Here is a 20,969-nt window from a genome sequence, read left to right as displayed (position 1 = left end):
CAGGCTCTGCTTGCATGCACACACAGACACAGCGGAGCTAAATGACGACTGATGAGAACCGTTTGGGGAACCGTTAATAAAAAAACGATGGAACCGGCTCCGGATCCGCAATGTCGGAACCGGGTCTGAAATGGACCCGGTTCCGAATCCCAACCCTAGTAGCCTGTGCACCCAGGATATGTAATCAAAACAGACTGACATCAGCACATCTCTTCTTGACGTCTTAAATCTTGTTTGAAATTACCATCAATTATGTCATCATGATGTCATAGACATCTATAGACAAGATCAATTTCTAATCACTGGAGCAATTCTTTTTTTTTAATTTCTTGTCCACATTTGGAGTTACATCATGGCAACCCAAACCTCTACAAAAGTGGTCTTGGACTTTAAGTAGACATTAAGGGCATCCACCTATAATGAGCTATGGTTGAACATGCTCTTTTAAGTTTTGGCATCAGTTTGTATTTAAATAAGAACCAAAACAAAGGCTATGATTGCATTTCCATCACTGCATAGACTAGAAACCTTCGAGGCCCCTAGCCCCCTCACCTAATGGTATTTCAAATATTGTCAGGACAATGTAAAAACTTTGGGTAGGGAAGGGATTGAATTTTCAATCTGGGGGTAGGATTGGAATAACTAGAAAAGTGTGCTCCTCAGTGCCTTCGGCCCTAGACGGCACCCGGCGGAAACCCTGAGGTGAAATGGACATAGTGGCCGAATTTGGTATTTCAGCACTGGCCCAAACACATGAACGCGCTGGTCCGTTGACTATCATTGATGACACGTGAACGCGGTTTCATACATGAACGCACGTGAACGCGTGCAATGATAGTCAACGGCAGCGCGTTCATGCGTTTGCGCCCAATCCATCCCAGAAGGCACTCTGTTCCTACCCGGAAGGAGGAGTGAAATCGCCTCATGCGCAACTTAATGCAAGTGGATGGGAGGTATCTATTCATATATACTCTAAGCTTCGGCCTAGTGGAGACAATACATGAATAAAGATCATTGTTAAGCATAGTGGTGATAATTTTATTTATTTAAGACATATACAGTATATATATAAAAAAATCTGCAGTGGAGGAAAAAAAAAAGTGTCATCAAAACTATAACATCTTATTGACCACACAGTGTAAGGGTCAAAGTGTACAAATCAGGCAGCTTGTTGGCTTGAAGGCGTCGCGTGATGATCCGGAAGAAGAATTTGGATGGATTCATTGTATGGATTCATCTCAACGTTTGGCCCTTAATATCCACCCTAATGTGTGTTTCAAATGATTGATTGCTCAGTTGAAGGAGTCAGGCACAACACTACATCTGTGGGAGTTCACAGGTTAAGGATTAACCTGTGATGTCATGACATACTTGATTTGTGTTTTTTTCTATTCACTTGGTCATTAAGCTCCACAGAATGAGAGGTCTGCTCTGCCGGAAACATTGCGGGGAAAAAAAGTTATGGACATTTTTGTATACCACACCATAGACAACCAATATAAGGCAAAATGTCATCATACTTTAAATAGCATGTGACGTGTCAAACTAGGGGGTTTTCATGATTCTGAATCCATTCCAAGCATTAGTTTTGCACGAAAAACACTCCTTAATAAGACTAATGCTTGGAATGGATTCAGAATCATGAAAACCCCCTAGTTTGACATGTCACATGCTACTTAACCAATATAAGGCAAAATGTCATCATACTGGTCTATGGTGTGGTATACAAAAATTGTCCTAACTTTTTTGCGCGATATTTCCCGGCAGAGCAGACCTCTCATTCTGTGGACCTTAATGACCAAATTAATTAAAAAAAAAAAAAAAAAGTATTTCATGACATCACAGGTCCTCTCAAATTCCGGGTGGCTGGCTGGCTCCCCGGCTACCAACATCTCACAATTGGCTGGTCCATGACCAGCATCCCAAAGTGGATGGTGTCAGTAGTCCACCGGAGACAGGAGGAGCTGGAGCTCTTTGAAGGTACTGCCGTGTCAGTAGTCCACCGGAGACAGGAGGAGCTGCAGCTCTTTGAAGGTACTGCCGTGTCGCCCCACCTGGTCAGCCTTGTTCTTCACCACGTTACTTAGATTCTTGAGCTGCTTATGGCAGGCCTTGCATTTCTCATGCCTGAAGAAACAAGAACAACCAAACATGTTTTAACCCATTATGACCAGACGTAAAAAAAAAGAAAAAAGAAAAAATCTTCCGAAAGAATATATATTCAAAGATTTGTGCCGCATTTTCACGATTTTTCAAAAATAGCAGACCTGCAAGCTTGTAGCGTGCCACTCTGTGGCATGCTATGAGCTTGTAGATCTGCTATTTTTTCAATAGCTAAAGCATAACAATGCTAACACCAAAAGGGGTTCCCACCCAAAATGGGTTAATAGATTTGTCATTTTCCGATTTAAAATGTGATTCTGAATGTGGTGCAAAATACAATAAATTAATAAGTTTAAAACACTAGATTATTAATGAGGAACTTCACACCGAGTCACAAAGACTAGCGACTCTACGAGACCTTGTGGCACTGCTGGTCACACGCCAATCGGCTATCCCTCATTATTTATCTATGTATTGTCTCTGCCAGGCCGATGTTAAGCCTCCAAATGCACTGGCGCCGTTTATCAAGCATCCAAACAAACAAGTCTTCTTTGCCAGCAACAATCAAATTAAAATTCTACCATTGTTAAGGAAAGGTCTACACAAGGAAGAAATGAAAAACATCTGCACACCATTTGATGCGTGTCCTTTTTTAGACATGCGTGTCCTTTTTTAGACGTGCGTGTCCTTTTTGACTGTTTATTCAGCCTCCTCTACTACTTAACACAGGGGTTCTCAACCCGTGGGTCGCGACCCCTTGGGGGGTCGCCAAATTATTTTAGGGGGTCCCCAAATTATTTAAAAAAAATATATATATATATATTTTCACGATTTTTCAAAAATAGCAGACCTACACGCTCGTAGCGCGCCACTCGGTGGCGCGCTATGAGCTTGTAGATCTGCTATTTTTCAATAGCTAAATTATAACAATGCTTAAAACACCAAAAGGGGTTCCCGCCCAAAATGGTTTAAGGTTATTGTAGCAGTCAATTTATATTGGGGGTCGGGAGGGGGCGGGGCGGGGGTCCCGAGACATTGCCAAAGCATTTCCGGGGGTCCCCGGCCAAAAACGTTGAGAACCCCTGACTTAATTAAGGTCTACACAAGGATCTATTGTTTTTATATCAGTTTGAGAGAAAGGCGGTATGTTTAGATGAGTGCCAAGCTGGAGATGATCACCTCTCTTCTCGTGTGATGTCCACGCCGACCGATGGTGGTGCTTTGAGTGTGTCTGAGATGAGGGGCCAGAAACGCTTCAAGACCAGCTTCAGAGACAGGTAACCCGTCTGGATATAGCTAGAGATAAACATAAACGGGGGTTAGAAAAACCACAATAATAAATGCCATTGTTACGTTCACCCCATTTCTTTCAGTTCATAAGAGAGCAAAATGTATACCGTTCGACAAAACTAAAACTCCACTTCACTGTTTCAAGATTAAGAAAGGGTACAGTCAAATAAAATAATTGAATACAAAGTAAAGTTTCCAGCAGCCATTTTTGAGTGGTGTAAACCACTCCTACAACTGGCTTTTTTGTGCAGAAAAAAATGAGCATGGTTGCTATGTTCACCCTGTTGTAATGACGTAATGAAATCACACCCGGGTGAACAGGGTGAACATAGCAACCATGCTCATTTTTTCTGCACAAACAAAGCCAGGTAATGAAATCACACCCGGGTGTGATTTCATTACGTCAGACATGATTTCATTACGTCAGACCTTACACCACTCAGTTCACACGGGTGTGATTTTTTTCTGTACCGTTGGCAAAAAACACTGCTGCTGTATAGACAGTTTTCTTCCATCTACTCTTAGAAAATGGAACCAGTGAATGCACGACTGTTCCTGCTGGATCCCCACTGACCCCACACAGGTGGTTTCATCCACACACTTTCATGTTTTTAGGAGACAACTTTTGGATACATCCGGGTGGCTGGCAGTTGGTTATAAATCTTGGACTTTGAACAGGCCAACTATGCTAGCCATCAACCACTTTAGAGCAGTGTTAGCCAACAATGGAAGAAGTTCATTTCAAAATAATTTCCCAGTACTGTCATTTCATTTTGTGCACCAGTTGTCTTGTACCATCTCTGCTATTCTTGAACTTGAAAACACTACACTTCTCCCTGCGGTCAACAGCTAACCCAAACAAACAGCTGACCAACAAGGGTCATTTTTGTTATTGCTGTCGGTTTGGAACCAATGAAATTCTGACTGTATATATATATATATATCTTCAAACATATCGTTGCTATTGGGAGGTAACCTCATAACTCCATTTTTGGGGTTTTAGATTTTTTTTGTGCATAAATCAGTGCTATTTAACACCCTTTACGCCTGTGTGATGTTTCGAAAAATATTGAACCAATGGAAAGTAGTAAAAAACGCAAGTTGGGACAAAACCTCTTAACTCCATTGGACCCTCAAACTGTCTGCTAAAGCAGCTAACTCCACCACCTCTCCCCCTCTCATGCAAGTCATTGACAATATATAAAGTCACATCAACTTTGATAAGGCAGTATTGCTTAGTTTTCAAAAAGTTCGTAATTTCCTGAAAAATTAACATTTTGGAGTTCCTTCCGACAGCAGAGATATGACACATAGATGTTATTTTTGGAATGCAATGGGCCTGTTTGTGTTGTAGTAGAGTATATTTATTGGCCTCCAGGCGACAATTGCATAACCGTCCCGTCTTTGCTCACCTTTCGTATTTGCTGTGCAGCAGCTTTTCTATCTGTGGAAGGATGGAGGTACATAGGTCCAGTTTCCATAGTGCCCTAAAAGACAGAGAGATTATAGTAGCTAGCATGTGTGTGTGTGTGTGTGTGTGTGTGTGTGTCATGCCCACTCACGGTTTAAGATTTAAAATGTTGAGCACGTCCACAATGATGCACATGTCACCAATGGCTACAGCGGTATCCATAGCCACCTGGAAAACAACCAAGTGGGCAAATAATAGCAACAACAAACTTTGGAACAATAGCATAATAGCAACAACAATGCTGCCAGTGCCCAATGTTCCTCATGTAATGTTGCCTAATAATGTTCCTATTGTATATTTCCTAATGTCATTCATTCATTATTATTTCCCTGAGCGTTTGGAAATTAACACATTGTTATATTTCCAAAACGTCCGGCAGCCAACAGGCTTCTTTTGTTTAAAGTGGGAAATTTGGTATATAGTCTTTTTTATTGGCCTAAAATATTGTCTATGTACATACATTCATGAATCCACTTGCTGACCGGCTGTTAGTATTGGGCAACTTTTTTTTTCTCATTAACATCCTATGGCAGGCAAAATTGTCAAACTTTCCTTATGCTTTAAGTAGCATGTGACATGTCAAACTAGGGGGTTTTCATGATTCTGAATCCATTTCAAGCATTAGTTTTGTGCAAAAAACACTCCTTGGGCTAAAAACGGCCATAGACATCATGACAAATGGGCAAGTGGCTATGGCTGTTTTTAGCCCAAGGAGTGTATTTTGTGCAAAACTAATGCTTGGAATGGATTCATGTTAGGGTCACAAGAAACCCCTATAAAACAAATTGCCCAATACTAACAGCCGGTCAGCAAGTGGATTCATGAATATATGTATATAGACAGGCCAATATAAAAGACTATATACCAAATTTCCCACCCGTTGACTGCTGGACTAGCCCATTAAAACCGGGAAAGCAAGTGTCATTTTAGATTATAGCGTTGGCCATTCAAAAATAGCAGATCTGCAAGCTCAGAGCGTGCGTGCCACGCTGCGAGCTTGTACATCTATTATTTGTTTAAGTGGTTGGTGGTTTCAAGTGTTTGAAAAACCATGTTGAATAATTGAAGAATCTACCTCAGATGGTAAATTGTCTAGTAGCCCATTTACCTTCACGTCTCCGCTGGCCCACGCAGCTCTCACCGTCTCCAAGTTCTTGATCCTGTTGGCCAACATCACACGCATGGTTTCGTGACCTTTAGTCATCTGAGAGAGGACCTCCTCATCGCTCAGGCCAGTGGGACCACGTGAAGACTGCAGAGCGAGAGAGCGAGAGACGCAGAGAGAGAGACAGAGAGAGAGACCCCTTCATAAAATGTGGAAGTAGGAGACAAAGCTTTAAGAGTGTGTACTGGTCATTACCCTTTCTCTTATGGGAATAACAAAATCACACCCGTGTGAAGTGAGGGGCGCTCTTATCATTATACTTGCGATTGGTTGGATACATTTGGTTAAACATTTTTGGCAGACATTTGACCCAATTTCTCCTTTCATTGTCAATGGCAAATATTGAGACGTGTGGGGACAAAAGCTGTATATAGGAGGGCCCTCAATAAACGATGGCAATTGCACAAAAACTAATTTCACACGCTGTTTTACAACTGTAAACTTTGTCAATTCTGATCAATGGTGCAATCGGAATGTTCAGACATTTACTCACTGGTAAGAAATCAGCCACGTTGAGCCCTATGGGCTTGCTCCTGGCAGCCGGGATCAGATTAGGCGGTGCTTTGGGCTTGGCGAGGGAGGCCTGGGGGGGTTCCGAGCGGGGAGCAGGAAAGGCGGAGACCGGGGGAGGAGGTCTCGCCGAGGGGATGGGCCGCGGCGCTGAGGAGACCACCGTGGGTTCAACCCGCTGGACAGGAGTGGACGACGCCATTGGGATGTCCCTCAGATGGCCAGGCTGTGGAGAGATGCATTGAGCAGCAGGCTTTAGACATAGAATGTCTTAAAACACTTTGAGAGCCCACGCAAAACTGCCCAAAAATCACTTTCACCTAGAAATCCATTAACATTTTTTATAATTCAGCTGACTGTGGAGACGCATGCTGGAACTTTTTACTTTGAAATGTTTTATAGTTTCTGAATTATTTAATTTAAACGCCAAATGCATTCTCAATGGCGAAAACACAAACTTTGGCAAAACGTATTAAAAAAAAATCATTTTGATTTTTTGGATTAAAAATAAAATGCAATAAAATTATTATTATTATTTTTTTTTTTACAAAGACGTCCCTTGGGCTCTGCCCGTGCGGTAACAAAATGTGTTAAGGGCCTTGTAAACGGGGAGCAAGGAACGCACACGTTGTTGCCAAGTTCAAGAAACTCATGGCTTTCCATGTATCTTGACTTGTGGGTCAGGAAAAAAAAAAAAAGGTATCAAACTTGATGTCTTTATAGCATTAGCATATTTGACAAAGGATATCAGGTATAACATACTGGCTTCACTGGGAAACCACAATGCTCCCAAACAATGTAGATATGGGAATTGTGCACAAAGTGTCACATTTCCAGGAGCGAGTGGAGAGAGTTGGGACTAATGCAGGTTAAGGCATGCACTCAATGGGAGTGTGAATACATGTACCATTAAAACCAGTCCACATTATACTGTAAATAAGAATGTGTACCAATACACCCACCTGCTGTTTGTCGGGCATTGGTGTCATAACATCTGACACTTGGCTGGCTCTCACCACAAACTCTGTATAGAGAGAAAAATACAAATTTAAACATCTAAAAAAAATGCACTTCTGGATTATTCAAAGTGAATCGATAGTTGCAGGACCTAAATGAAGGAGCTCGTCTCCTACGGAGCACACAGTGTAGAGCTTTGGTTCACTCACCTTCCTCGAGCGGAGCAGGGAAAGGCTCGCTGAACTTGGGAGGGGTGCGAGCTGACGGGAAGAGGAGAGGGATTCAGGAACAAAGTCAACACAATAGTACCACATGCTGGAGTGTTCAATAAACTCCAAGAGTGTCAAGTTGACCCATAAGCACAGACTGTTAAACCCTCTGGCCTTTTTCAGGGATTTAATGTAATTGCTGACACATCCGAAATACCACATACACACCGACTGTTTTGGCTCACAATACTTCGGAATCTTGGAGCGAATGGGAGATTGTTAGCGTCGGCATGAAACTCTGAGAAAACATTTGTTCCGGATTGTTATCAGCAAATTCAGTATTTTAGCCGTGATATAAGCGCCCCCCCTCCAGAACAATAATTAATTAATTAATAATTCTACTCTAGTTGGAAGCATTAAGACCCATTTTAACCCTCAATGGCTTCCTTTCTGAAAAATAACGTTATTGTAAAAAGATTCACACGTTTAGATATTGCCATTTACAATGAGAAGCGGACGGGAGCTGGTGCCACGTAGCGTAGGACTACAAAATTACATCGGACTACAATACCGAATTGCTGCAGATTACCGCCCTCAAATAGGCCTCGGAGCAAAATTTAACAAAATATTTTTTTGTTTACACATTTGAGCAGACATACAGATGGCTGCCTTGGGCTGGAAGATTTCCTTGTAGTCCTCTGCATTCTGAATCTCAGCAGTGGACTCCTTCTCCTCCTTCTCGTCCTCGCTGCTGGGGCTGCGGTGCTCGCCTTCTGGGCTCCATCGCTCCTGGCGCGCCTCCTTCACCCTGCTGAATGGCACAGAGGTTGCCAGTAACTCGCTTAGTATTTCCAGCTGCACAATTTGACTTTTAGGTCACCATATTTATGGAAAAAAACACTGATGGCGTCTTTTTGGAACGTTTAGTTTCCTATATACAGCTTTTGTCCCCACAAAATGTCCGCAACACAAACCTTAACCCATTTAGGCCTGACCTCAAAATAAAAAAAATAATTCTAAATCCTCCAGTTTTCTGAAATAAATATTTTCACGATATTTTGGATGACGTCCCAACCAGAAATGACGTCGAATGTTGCCCAACCGGCGCTCCCCGCCTGTGGAGTGATGCGCTCCGTTATGATATCAATAAAGTTCCGTCCTTTTTATTAATCTCCGTCCTGAGCGCCGGGCGTTACCATTTTATGTGTTAAGAACACAGTTTACGTAAGGCTTTCTACTTTATGACCTCTGACCTCTGACTGCTGCATGTGGTGGTGGGCCTCTCGTAGCTGCGTCTCAGCGTGGAGCCCTTGGGGGAGGGCTCTGTGATCGGCTGGTTGTCCTGGACATGGCCTTTGGTCTCAGAGCATCCAGACTTCTTTACTCTGGTCAGGTCGACCACATAGGAGGACACGCTGGTCAGCTGGTGAGACACGCCGATCTGAGAATAATAATACAGTGGTGTAAAGTAACAAAGTACTTTTACTTAAGTACTGTACTAACCCATTTTGGGCGGGAACCCCTTTTGGTGTTAGCATTATGTTATGCTTTAGCTATTTTTGAAAAATCGAAGAACGACTGACATAGAAAGATAGCTTTTTCAGAAAACTGTCAGGATTTAGAAGACATTTATGGAATCGTTCCCAGTAGCTGGGTCTGAATTCGTCCAAAATCAACAAGATCGTGCACTTGGTGACAAGTTTTTGATTTTTGGTATGATGGTAGGTATGGTTATAAGGTTTTCAAAAACCATCGCAAACGAGTTGGGAGCGCCCCCTAGTGGTCTGTTTGCAATGAATCTAATATCAAATGGGCCAGTATATGGTTAAAAACCATAATAATTGATAGAGATTTTCCAATGGATTCTATTAGTATTGGGTGTGCTAAATAACATACTAAAGAATTAGGAAAAAATAACTTCTGGAAAGGCATCATTTTCAAGATGGCGTCCACGGTGGCTGCCAGGAGCTTGAAATGCCTATAAACTGGGATTTAATACATACAAAATCATAACAATTATACTCTTGGTGACAAGTTTTTGATTTTTGGCATGATGTTAGGTATGGGTATAAGGTTTTCAAAAACCATCGCAAACAAGTCGGGCTCGCCCCCTAGTGGTCTGTTTGCAATGAATCTAATATCAAATGGGACAGTATATGGTTAAAAACTAAAATAATTGATAAAATATATTTTCCAATTGATTCTATTAGTATTGGGTATGCTAAATAACACATTAAAATTTTGGGTGAAAATAACTTCTGGAAAGGCATCATTTTCAAGATGGCGTCCACGGTGGCCTCAGTAAGCTTAAAATGCCTATAAACTGGGATTTAATACATAAAAAAATCATAACAATTATGCACTTTGTGACAAGTTTTAGATATTTGGCATGATGTTAGGTATGGGCATAATGTTTTCAAAAACCATTGCAAACAAGTTGGGCTCGCCCCCTAGTGGTCTGTTTGCAATGAATCCAATGCTGGCCTATTTAACATTGAATTCATTGCAAACAGACCACTAGGGGGTGAGCCCAACTTGTTTGCGATGGTTTTTGAAAACCTCATGCCCATACCCAACACCATGCCAAAAATCTAAAACTTGTCACCAAGTGCATAATTGTTATGATTTTATATGTATTAAATCCCAGTTTATAGGCATTTTAAGCTTACTGAGGCCACCGTGGACGCCATATTGAAAATGATGCCTTTCCAGAAGTTATTTTCACCCAAAATGTTTATATGTTATTTAGCATACCCAATACTAATAGAATCCATTGGAAAATCTATTTTATCAATTATTATTATTTTTTACATATTAAATCCAAGCTTTATAGGCATTTTGCAGCTATTGTGGACGCAATCTTGAAAATGATGCCTTTCCAGAAGTTATTTTTTCCTACATTTTTAGTATGTTATTTAGCACACCCAATACTAATATAATCCATTGATTTTTTTCTTTTATCCATTATTATGGTTTTTAACCATATACTGGCCCATTTAATATTAGATTCATTGCAAACGGACCACTAGGGGGCGAGCCCAACTCGTTTGCAATGGTTTTTGAAAACCTTATGCCCATCCCTAACACCATACCAAAAATCAAGAACTTGTCACCAAGTGCATAATTGTTATGATTTTTTATGTATTAAATCCCAGTTTATAGGAATTTTAATCTCCCGGCAGCCATCGTGGACGCCATCTTGAATATGATGCCTTTCCAGAAGTTATTTTTTCCTAATTTTTTTGTATGTTATTTAGCACACCCAACACTAATAGAATCCATTGGAAAATCTTTTATCAATTATTTTGATTTATAACCATATACTGACCCATTTAATATTAGATTCATTGCAAACGGACCACTAGGGGGCGCTCCCAACTTGTTTGCGATGGTTTTTGAAAACCTTATAACCATACCTACCACCATACCAAAAATCAAAAACTTGTCACCAAGTGCACGATTTTAACGAATTCAGACCCAGCTACAGGTCAAAAAGGGTTAACAGTAGTGTTTTTAGGACTGGGGATGAGCCTACAACTACATACCAGCTGGTTGTTGCAGATGGACAAGTCGGCCACCTTTCCCCAGCCCACTGGCACCGCATCAAAGCAGCAGTCTGGCTCCCAACCGTACACATGCAGCGAGTCCACACTCCCACTGTACAGGCAGCAGCCGTCTGGGTTGAACAGAACACACCTGCAAGCACGGAGACATTAGTAGATGAAGAAAATGGTAAAAGGTGCATTTATCCAAGGCGCTTTACATAGATTGTGCATTACATTCGCCCAGTCTCACACATTCATACACAGATGGCGGCGGAAACCATGCAAGGCACCAACCAGACACATCAGGAGCAATTAGGGGTTCAGAGTCTTGCTCAAGGACACTTTGACACCAACTCTGGGGGAGCCTGGGTTGGAACAGGCAACCTTGCGGTTACCATCCACCCACTCTACCCCTGAGCCACCGCCGCCCCTATGAATGTGATGGTCCAAAAAGAACATGTGTTTAAATGGAAAGGAAAAACACCACGACACATGTGACTAAAGCTGGACAAGATATACATCTCTCCAAAGTATTGTAACAATACACCACAATTATCTCTTACCGATTGCTCCATTGCTTCCCATTTAGCCTGTCAGTTTTTCACTAGAAAGTGCTGCTTAATATTATCCATTTTGGGCGGGAACCCCTTTTGGTGTTAGCATTATGTTATGCTTTAGCTATTGAAAAATAGCAGATCTACAAGCTCATAGCGCGCCACCGAGTGGCGCGCTACGAGCTTGTAGATCTGCTATTTTTGAAAAATCGAACAACCGACATAGAAACATAGCTTTTTCAGAAAACTGTCAGGATGTAGAAGACATTTTTAGAATCTGATCTCAGGTCAAAATGGGTTAATATTAACATTGCACAACAACAAAAATGAAGTTTTTCCTTTGCTTCCTTTCATGTAATTATTCCATGTACTTCCAGTACCGCCAGCTGAACCAATTCATAAACCACTTTCAATCTGCCTTCCCTATTTTGGGCATGTCATCATAAACTCAAAAGCTGCAAGAGTAGCTAGAGGCTGTACTTTTACAACCCAGATTCGGCACAAAGGGACTAAATTATTTTCGCTCCTATGCCACCAAAATGTGGAACGCCCTACCAACAGTCATTAAGACATGCGAATCCCTTGACTCCTTCAAAACCGCTCTCAAAGGGCACCTACTGTACGGACGGCTGCAATTCGAAGCTGGCCTCCGTAAAATCTGAATCCTCCACCCCACCCCTTTTTCCCCTCACTGTATGTTTATGTTCCCTTTTTACCTCCCTTATGATGAATTCCTGTTCTGTTCTTTGACTATATATATATATATATATATATATATATATAGAAGTGTCTATTTGTAAGTCTCTAAATGTTTTGATGAATTGAACAAGGTGGACCCTCTTGTAAACAAGTGCAATGCTTAATTGTCCACTCACAGTTAACAGTCTTTGTATTGAGTTTGTGCTTGAAATGTACTGTAATTCTGCAAACTGTTAATAAATATTTCAATCAATCAAACTCCTCCTTACAATCACCCCATTACCAAAGTGGGTTGAACCAAACAATTGACATCCCTTGCCCAGAAAAGCATAGATAAAAAGTAAATGAACACAAAAAGCCGTTTCATTTACAGTATATCAGGATAACACTTAAGTCACACTGACTCACACTATACACACCTGACAGGCCCCGTCTCCCCCGTCGAAGAGCCGATCATGCTGAATTTCTCTAAGTCCCACATCTTGATGGTCCTGTAATATACAAACACAACAGTAGCTATTTAAAAAAAACTGCATGGGTAAACTACATACATGTCCTTAACCCATTTTGGGCGGGAACCCATTTTGGTGTTTTAAACTAAAGCATTATGTTGTACTTTAGCTATTGAAAAATAGCAGATCGCGTGGCACTCGGTGCCGCGCTATGAACTTGTAGGTCTGCTATTTTTGAAAAATCGTGAAAATGTGCCTCAAATCTTTGAATATATATATTACTACATTATATATTACATTATTATTAATTAGTGAACTCAAATCTTTGCTTCTGGGGAGGTCCCTGGAACAACATATTTTCAGATGGGGGGGGGGCAGAGGCATATTACATTTATATTTTGGGGTCCTTGACATGAAATATTGAGCACCACTGATTAGAGAAACATAAGGTTTTTCAGAAAACTGTCAGGATTTTGAAGACATTTTTTAAATGTCAGGCCTAAATGGGTTAAAATACAGATGTGGGTGTCTGTTGTACCTGTCCGAGCTGCCCGATGCCAGCAGGTATTCTGTCGGGTGGAACTGAACAATGTTCACAGGTCCAGTGTGAGCTGTGAACTCTGTGATCACCTTCCCCGCAGTTAGGTCCCAAAGCTAAGAGACATTGTGAAAAGAATAGAAGACAAATGTTGACAAATAAATGTCTTTGTACTTACCGTACTTGGTCATTTAAGATACTAAAGGTTATAACGCAAATTAAAATGTTGGTTGAAACATGCAGATGCTATCTGCTTCTAAGTTCCAACAAGCTTCATTGACTTTCTATTCATGAAACAGAAAAGCCCTTTCTGATTGTATTAAAACAACTTAAACTCACCGATATTGCAGTTGTCAAATCAATCCAGGTTGATGTTGAGTGATTAACATTGAAAAATATGACTGCACAGAGTTTGACAGAAAGTTGCTCATTAACATGACAACGATGGACAAAGTCTTGACAGAGACAAAAGATAACCCGAGCTGTCCGTAGAGTTGCAATATTGGTGAATTTTGTTGTTTAATACAATCAGATAGGATTGCGTTTCATGAATGGGCTGTCAGGGTCAATGGAGATGGTTGCAACTTGCAGACAGTAAGTTAATTGTGGCTAATAAAAGGCTAGAAAATGCTACATTTTAGGCATTTAGCAGGCACTCTTTAGCCAGAGCGACTTACAGTAAGGTAAACGCATACATCAAATGCAGAGAGACAGTGTAGTGCCTCTGTAATCGAGGGCCATAGGTAAACGAAGCTTGGGATAAGACTGCATGGTGGTCAGTGAGCCATGTTAATCGAAATAAATGATTATTATTAATAATAAATCATCGTCATAATAATACATCATCTTTGGTGTATAGGTGTGGTACCTTAATGGTGCTGTCATCACTGGCAGATGCCAGCCATTTTCCATCTGGGCTGAACGCCACGCATCTCACCACCTGGGTGTGACCCTGCGGAAAACAGAAACACATTCAAGTTGTTCTGGCTTTATCCTCCATGACTGTGTGGCACAAGCCTGTGATTTAACCCAAAGGGGTGGGAACTGGGAAGCTGGATGGGGCATAATTGATTGAAACCTTTATTTATTTTCGAAAAAGCATTGAGGTGCACCCGTCTTAAGCATTATGTTATGCTTTAGCTATTGAAAAATAGCAGAGCTACAAGCTCGTAGCGCGGCACGAGCTTGTAGATCTGCTAAAAAAAAATTAATCGCAAAATGTGGCGCAAATCTTTGAACATATATTCTTTCAGAGCGAATGTTTTTAACTCAAATCTTTGCTTCTGGGGGGGTCCCTGGAACAACATATTTTCAGATGGGGGTCAGCAGCCAAATACAGATAATTCTGGGGGTCCTTGACATGAAATAGTTTGAAAGCCACTGATATGTCAGTGGTTCTGTAGAAACATGAGGTTTTCAGAAAACCGTCATGATTTACAAGACATTTTAATTTCAACGTCGGGCCTAAATGGGTTAATTTGTAGTGTTTGTTGTAGAGTGTTCCATGAAGTAAGGGCATCAAAGCAGAATGATCCCGCTAGAAGAATATGGTGTTTCGATTTTCATCGATCAAAGCGGCAAATACTTCGGCGTATGCTCCAAAGGTAATAAGACAATCTAGGCAGCATATAATATTGGATTATATAGCGGGGAATGCGGCTTATGCAGTAGAACTGTTAAGAAGCTTGAATACTGTGTATACTGTATATTATATAGCATACACCCCAAACCTTTGACTCACACAAACCTTGCAGTATGCATTTAACCAGCGAGAGAGCGAGCAAGCAAGCCAGGGAGACAAACTTCAGACAAGCAATTCCAGACATGCACGCACACCCACCAGCAGCAGCTGACTAAACTAGCTGTAGGCCTTTGGCAATTGCTAAAGTGAATAACAGGAAGCCTAGCTAATGACTATAAATGCTGTACCACTTTTAATCAGATCACAAGGCTAAGGAGGCACTTTGTGACACCTGAATGTCTGGAGGTTGTCGGTAGTCCTCGGTTACTTCGCATTTTATATTTGGTCATCTATGCACATGAACTCCTTCAATTCACTACACATCGCAAGGCGCACGCGCACGCACACACACACAGCTTACCTTATACCTAAACACACATCCTTTCCTCCGTAAATCCCACATCTGAAAAAACAAAATGACAATGTTAGGCTTCTCTTGATTTACAAAGTTCTTAATGGGTTGCTACAACATTGCTGACCTTTTAACCCCTTCTACTTCCAGATCCCACAGGTCAGCTGACCTGTTGGGTCTCCCAATTGTCCCATGAACTACACTCAGGCTCAGACCATAGACGTGTAAAACGGTACACATGGCAGCGGGCCACCATATTGTGGCGGGAAAATCATAAGGGGCATGAGCAGCAACTTGGAACTGACCTCGAGCGGTTATATTTTATGCAACTCCATTCAGCAAAGACCCAGCGATTGTTTCTAAATTAAGTTCTGAAAGTACAGTAATATTTCCAAAAAGGCACCAACTCCGACACAGACACAGACACACACACACACACACCTTGATATTTGTGTCCATGGACCCTGACGCCAAGTAATCCCCGAAGGGATGGAAATCCAGGCTGGATATGTTGGCCTTGTGTCCCGCCAGAGTCCGTAAGACTGAAGAAAATAAGAACAAAGAGTGAAACATGTTCAGCTAGTTTTCTGTCCCACCACTATGCCTTGTACTGCTGGTTTTCAAATCTACATGGACCCCATAGTACCATTTCTGGTTTTCTATTATAATTATTGGTGTTACCATTATGTTATGCTTTAGCTATTGAAAAATAGCAGATCTACAAGCTCACCGAGTGGAGCGCTACGAGCTTGTAGGTCTGCTATTTTTGAAAAATCGAACGACTGACATAGAAACATAGCTTTTTCAGAAAACTGTCAGGATGTAGAAGACATTTTTAGAATCTGATCTCAGGTCAAAATGGGTTAAACCTTGTACTGTTGATCTCAACAACCAGGACTACTAGTACTACTGGGGACGGACGGACGGACACACACACACAAGTCTCACTTTTAGCGGCTTCCAAGTCCCAAACGCGCAGGGATCCTGACTGTGACCCTGCGACGACCTGCTCCTCGGATCCTTTGAACTGCACGCACTCTACTGGGTTACTGTGACCGGTCAAACTCTGAGAAGGATTTCCAGAAAAGACAATTAGAAGTGATTGAACTGCAAACAAATCAGAATTATTTTGTGAGCATTCTCTCATTCATATTTATAACATTCCATTTTCAATTCTCCTTTCAGCCATATGAGCACTGTCAAGCCTTTTCTTTATATCTTCCCAGCTTGTCCCTTTTCCCATTTAAAACCTTTTCACACAAGTGTGATGTGGAAATGAGGCACAGATACCATGGTTAAAATGTTCTACATGCAAAGCATTCACACCTGCAGCAATTGATGATGCAGTCACAAGCCAATCAAACCTGATATACCGCGCAATATACTTTACTTCTCCAATGTACCATATACTGCATGTTACCTTTATCAGGGTAGGATATAAAAATGTGTAATGTCGCAGCTAAGCCAGAAATTGTGTTTTTTGCCTTGTGTGCGTCTGAGAAGCGGCAAGAGTCCCGACTGATAAGCAAACATTTTTCATACACGCAGACAACGTGCCAAGAGAGACATTCCTCTCCAAGATTTTTTCAAATCGGCCACATAGTGGCGTTCTAGAAGGCCACTTTAGATTTTGGCATATAAGACATTTCCTACTGTTACAGTACATGAAATCGTGGACAAGTTTGTGTCGACCGACACCAGTTTTCGTTTGGGGATTTCCACAGTGGCCACCATTGTTCAAGACACCTGCAACCAGATCTGGGAGCATATGATAGTGCTATGACGCCGGTGCCCAAGGGTAAGAAATTAGGGAACACCGCCCACATGTCCCAGAAGACGTGGAATTTGCCTGCCTGGGCCCACTGAATATGTGGTCATCCCTGAGCCGGCACACTCAGGATCCAGATTCACAAATGATAACGTCATATTCTCCATAGTCCTGGCCCTTGTGAATGCAGACTATAGGTTTCTTGTTGTTGAAGAGGGTGTGTGTGTACAGTATGGCAGCAACAGATTTTAACCTTGTTCCCAAAAATGTCCCTGTCATTTTAGCTGACAAGGAACTTCCTCTCCTCAAGTCATTACATATACATTTAGTCTTAGTCAGTCATCATGGCTTAGTTTATTTAGTTTGTCAGTGAAAAACACATTTAGTCTTAATTTTAGTCAACAAAAACACTGACCATGACACAGTTGGGTTTGCTGACGGAGAAGATGTTGACTCTTCCGTCCTCTCCACCAGTAGCCAGCAGGCGGCCTGAGCTTTTCCCCAGGACCAGACAGGACACATTGCTGGAATGAGCCACAAACTCTTCTGCAAAAAATATCAAAACAAAACAATAAACATATTTTTATGTCATATATAAAGATGTTTATATATGATATACATCTTATGATGGATGATAACTTACGTAATCGCCAGGACATTTTGGTTGTGGTGGAAGAAGAAGCAACTGCAGCCATGATGGGGACACTTTGGCGGCTGCTATTCCTTTTTCACTATAGTATCTATGGGACAAACATTGATCATCATCCATGAGGCAGCAGGAGACTATGAGCATGATAATCCATGCTAAATCAAGTCTTAAACATGACAGAGCAACAAACAACCACATTTCCCATTAGATACTCTGGGAGCAGGGTAGCCCCTTTCGGGACCCTCTGTTAGATTTTAGCAGTGAGCCCGGTGTCTCTGATGTCATGGACACTGGGCTCACTTACTTCCTGGACTACATCAAGGTTAATTAAATAAGGTTAGGAAGCGAAGACCGTACGGTGGAGGGTGGACTCCATGTTGCTCCATGGAAGGAAATTGAGACCAAGAAGTTGTACATGCCCTAATTTGTGCATGTACAACTTCCTGGTCTCAATTGTGCATGTTTCTTTCCTTCCATGGAGCAACATGGAGTCCACCGTACGGTCTTCGCTTTCTATCCTCATTTAATTAACCTTGGACTACATGTTGTCTCAGTAAAACAGCCCTCTCCCTATCCCCCTATCCACAAGGAACAGTGCACCAAAGCATTATGGGAATTGTAGTCCAGCAAGGAAGTGAGCCCAGTGTCCATGACAGAGACACCGGGCTCACTGCTAAAATATCTTTAAAACCACATATTACACATAAAGACCCCCAGGAAAGTGTTCTACATCTTCTAAAGGCCATTAACATATATTTGTTAGCAAAAATGGTAAAGTGTCCCTTTAGCAAATCATATTTTGCAAAAACATCTGCATCCTATTGAGTGCTTACTATAACCGATCAGGGACCCTACGGTTAAGCGATGTCCAAACTTCAGAAAACCTTAACCGAGGGTTCCGAAAGGGGCTAGGTAGTACTTATCAGCTGCCATTATTGTTGGCAGCTGTTTAAGAAGCTTCTTAAATAGCTGCCAACAATAATGAATCACATTAGGGCAGTGGCTTTGGACCGGGGGACCACCAGTGGTCCTTGAGGGGGTTCAGGTGGTCCCTCATAATATGATGGTGAGTTGGTAACAAATGGACCCTTAAAAGATCTTTAACTCTTGAGTGTGTAAAATGAAACCAAATGGACCCATGTTTATATAGTTCAGTGCACCAAATATTACAATAAATATATGCAATAAATATGTGCAAATAATCTAAAAATAACAATCAAACGGTGAGCAAACAAAACGTGAATGAATGAAACTATCGAATAAAGTGCATGTGCGGTCAACAAAATGTATCGCTCCCAGCTCACCCTGCCTCCAAGTTCAAACAGCATTAGCCCAGCTGGTACAGATACCTGTATTTATCTATACCGGTGGCCACCCACAGAGACGCTCCCACCAATAATGGAGCGTCAATGCGGTGCCCACACCCATCACCAATCAAGTGAAAATAACTAACTAAGCACTCTTTGGCTCCTACAAGAGTTATTTTGATCGACGTTTGCCCTGTTATCTCTCCCCATATGGTACCAACATAAATCAATACAGCATTGGACAAAATCTTATTCAACGACAACAAAATATTCTTTATTTTGGCCACTTTGGGAGTATGAGAGGCTAAATCTGGCCTGTTAGCTGGAACGTAGCCCTAGAATGGCACTTGTTGTTTCATACAGTGCCCACCACAACAATATCATTGTTGCAATTTGTACTGTATATTGCAATTTGTAGCCTACTGTATATTAAATATACAGTACACATTGCAATAATGATATTGTTGTGGTGACAAATGTTGTCTTTAATGTTCAGATTAATGTAATATGAAGGACCCCTTACCCTAATGGAAACAAGCCATAGTGCTTTCTTGGATTATAAAATCATCATCAATCTATGGAGGTATATGCACCTAAACGCTGGGCTCTCAACAGTCACGTGATTAATTTAGAGCCAAATCAAAAGCAGTTGAGTTGCTTATAAGTTGTAAAAAATAAGTGCAGACAAATTGATTTGGCTCTATAGTTAACGTGATTCATAAAATATCAGACAGAAAGACGTCGAGTCATTGGCGTTCTAAATTAACACCATTAACAACAGTTGTACAATACGCCTAATGAAAAGCTCTGTAGACGTTAGTAGTTTTTATTTTCTATTACGTTACTAGCCTGGGGAAAGTAAACCAGCCTTGCATCAGATCGTCCCCCGTCGGCTGTGGTGAATCTGCGGGGAGAGCGGGCACGGCTTTCCGCATGGCTCACAAACGCGATGTGCCGGTTCTCGTGAGTTGTGGACTCGTGTAGGCATATTGATTTTGAGATGTTTCCTCAATGTGGACGTGGTACAAGTTGCAACAACCTTTGCAGAGGGAACTATAGCATCGCATTTATTGCACTTTGCGTGCTCATTTCCCTCTCTGTTAACCACACTTTGGAGAGAGATCTGTGCGACATACTGTCCCAGTGTCCCACTCGCTCCGCGGCGGTCGCTGAATGCACAGAACAGTGGGCGTATTTTCCCCGACCCCACTCACTCTGTAGGTGGGGTGACGTCACCCCAGGCTCTGCTTGCATGCACACACAGACACAGCGGAGCTAAATGACGACTGATGAGAACCGTTTGGGGAACCGTTAATAAAAAAACGATGGAACCGGCTCCGGATCCGCAATGTCGGAACCGGGTCTGAAATGGACCCGGTTCCGAATCCCAACCCTAGTAGCCTGTGCACCCAGGATATGTAATCAAAACAGACTGACATCAGCACATCTCTTCTTGACGTCTTAAATCTTGTTTGAAATTACCATCAATTATGTCATCATGATGTCATAGACATCTATAGACAAGATCAATTTCTAATCACTGGAGCAATTCTTTTTTTTTTAATTTCTTGTCCACATTTGGAGTTACATCATGGCAACCCAAACCTCTACAAAAGTGGTCTTGGACTTTAAGTAGACATTAAGGGCATCCACCTATAA

The 20,969-nt window shown here is 41.7% G+C and overlaps 1 protein-coding gene across 4 annotated transcripts; it reads right to left on the bottom strand.

Annotated features, from left to right (window-relative positions):
- Nucleotides 1-1,027: 1,027 nt before the first annotated feature.
- LOC306923682 (katanin p80 WD40 repeat-containing subunit B1-like) lies at nt 1,028-19,323 on the bottom strand. 4 transcript variants are annotated; one of them, XM_079501919.1, is made up of 20 exons: nt 19,308-19,323; nt 17,998-18,094; nt 17,770-17,900; nt 16,535-16,652; nt 16,028-16,128; nt 15,596-15,637; nt 14,362-14,445; nt 13,494-13,609; nt 12,923-12,994; nt 11,251-11,401; nt 8,959-9,146; nt 8,347-8,516; nt 7,706-7,756; nt 7,502-7,563; nt 6,523-6,765; nt 5,973-6,116; nt 4,956-5,032; nt 4,806-4,880; nt 3,283-3,399; nt 1,028-2,127 (listed from the first exon to the last, which is right to left on the bottom strand). In XM_079501919.1, the coding sequence occupies exons 2-20, from the start codon at nt 18,047-18,049 to the stop codon at nt 1,992-1,994; spliced, it is 2,130 nt and encodes a 709-aa protein (XP_079358045.1). In that variant the 5' UTR covers nt 18,050-18,094; nt 19,308-19,323; the 3' UTR covers nt 1,028-1,991. The 4 variants fall into 4 exon arrangements, with proteins under 4 accessions (XP_079358045.1, XP_079358047.1, XP_079358046.1 ...); XM_079501921.1 differs by having other exon boundaries at nt 8,365-8,516; XM_079501920.1 differs by having other exon boundaries at nt 8,347-8,513.
- Nucleotides 19,324-20,969: the final 1,646 nt, after the last annotated feature.

The sequence above is a fragment of the Electrona antarctica genome, assembly GCF_951216825.1.
Source record: "Electrona antarctica genome assembly, chromosome: 5".
Lineage (NCBI taxonomy): Eukaryota > Metazoa > Chordata > Actinopteri > Myctophiformes > Myctophidae > Electrona > Electrona antarctica.
The sequence above is the reverse complement of the archived record's forward strand: the minus strand, read 5'-3'. Positions and strand labels throughout refer to the sequence as shown.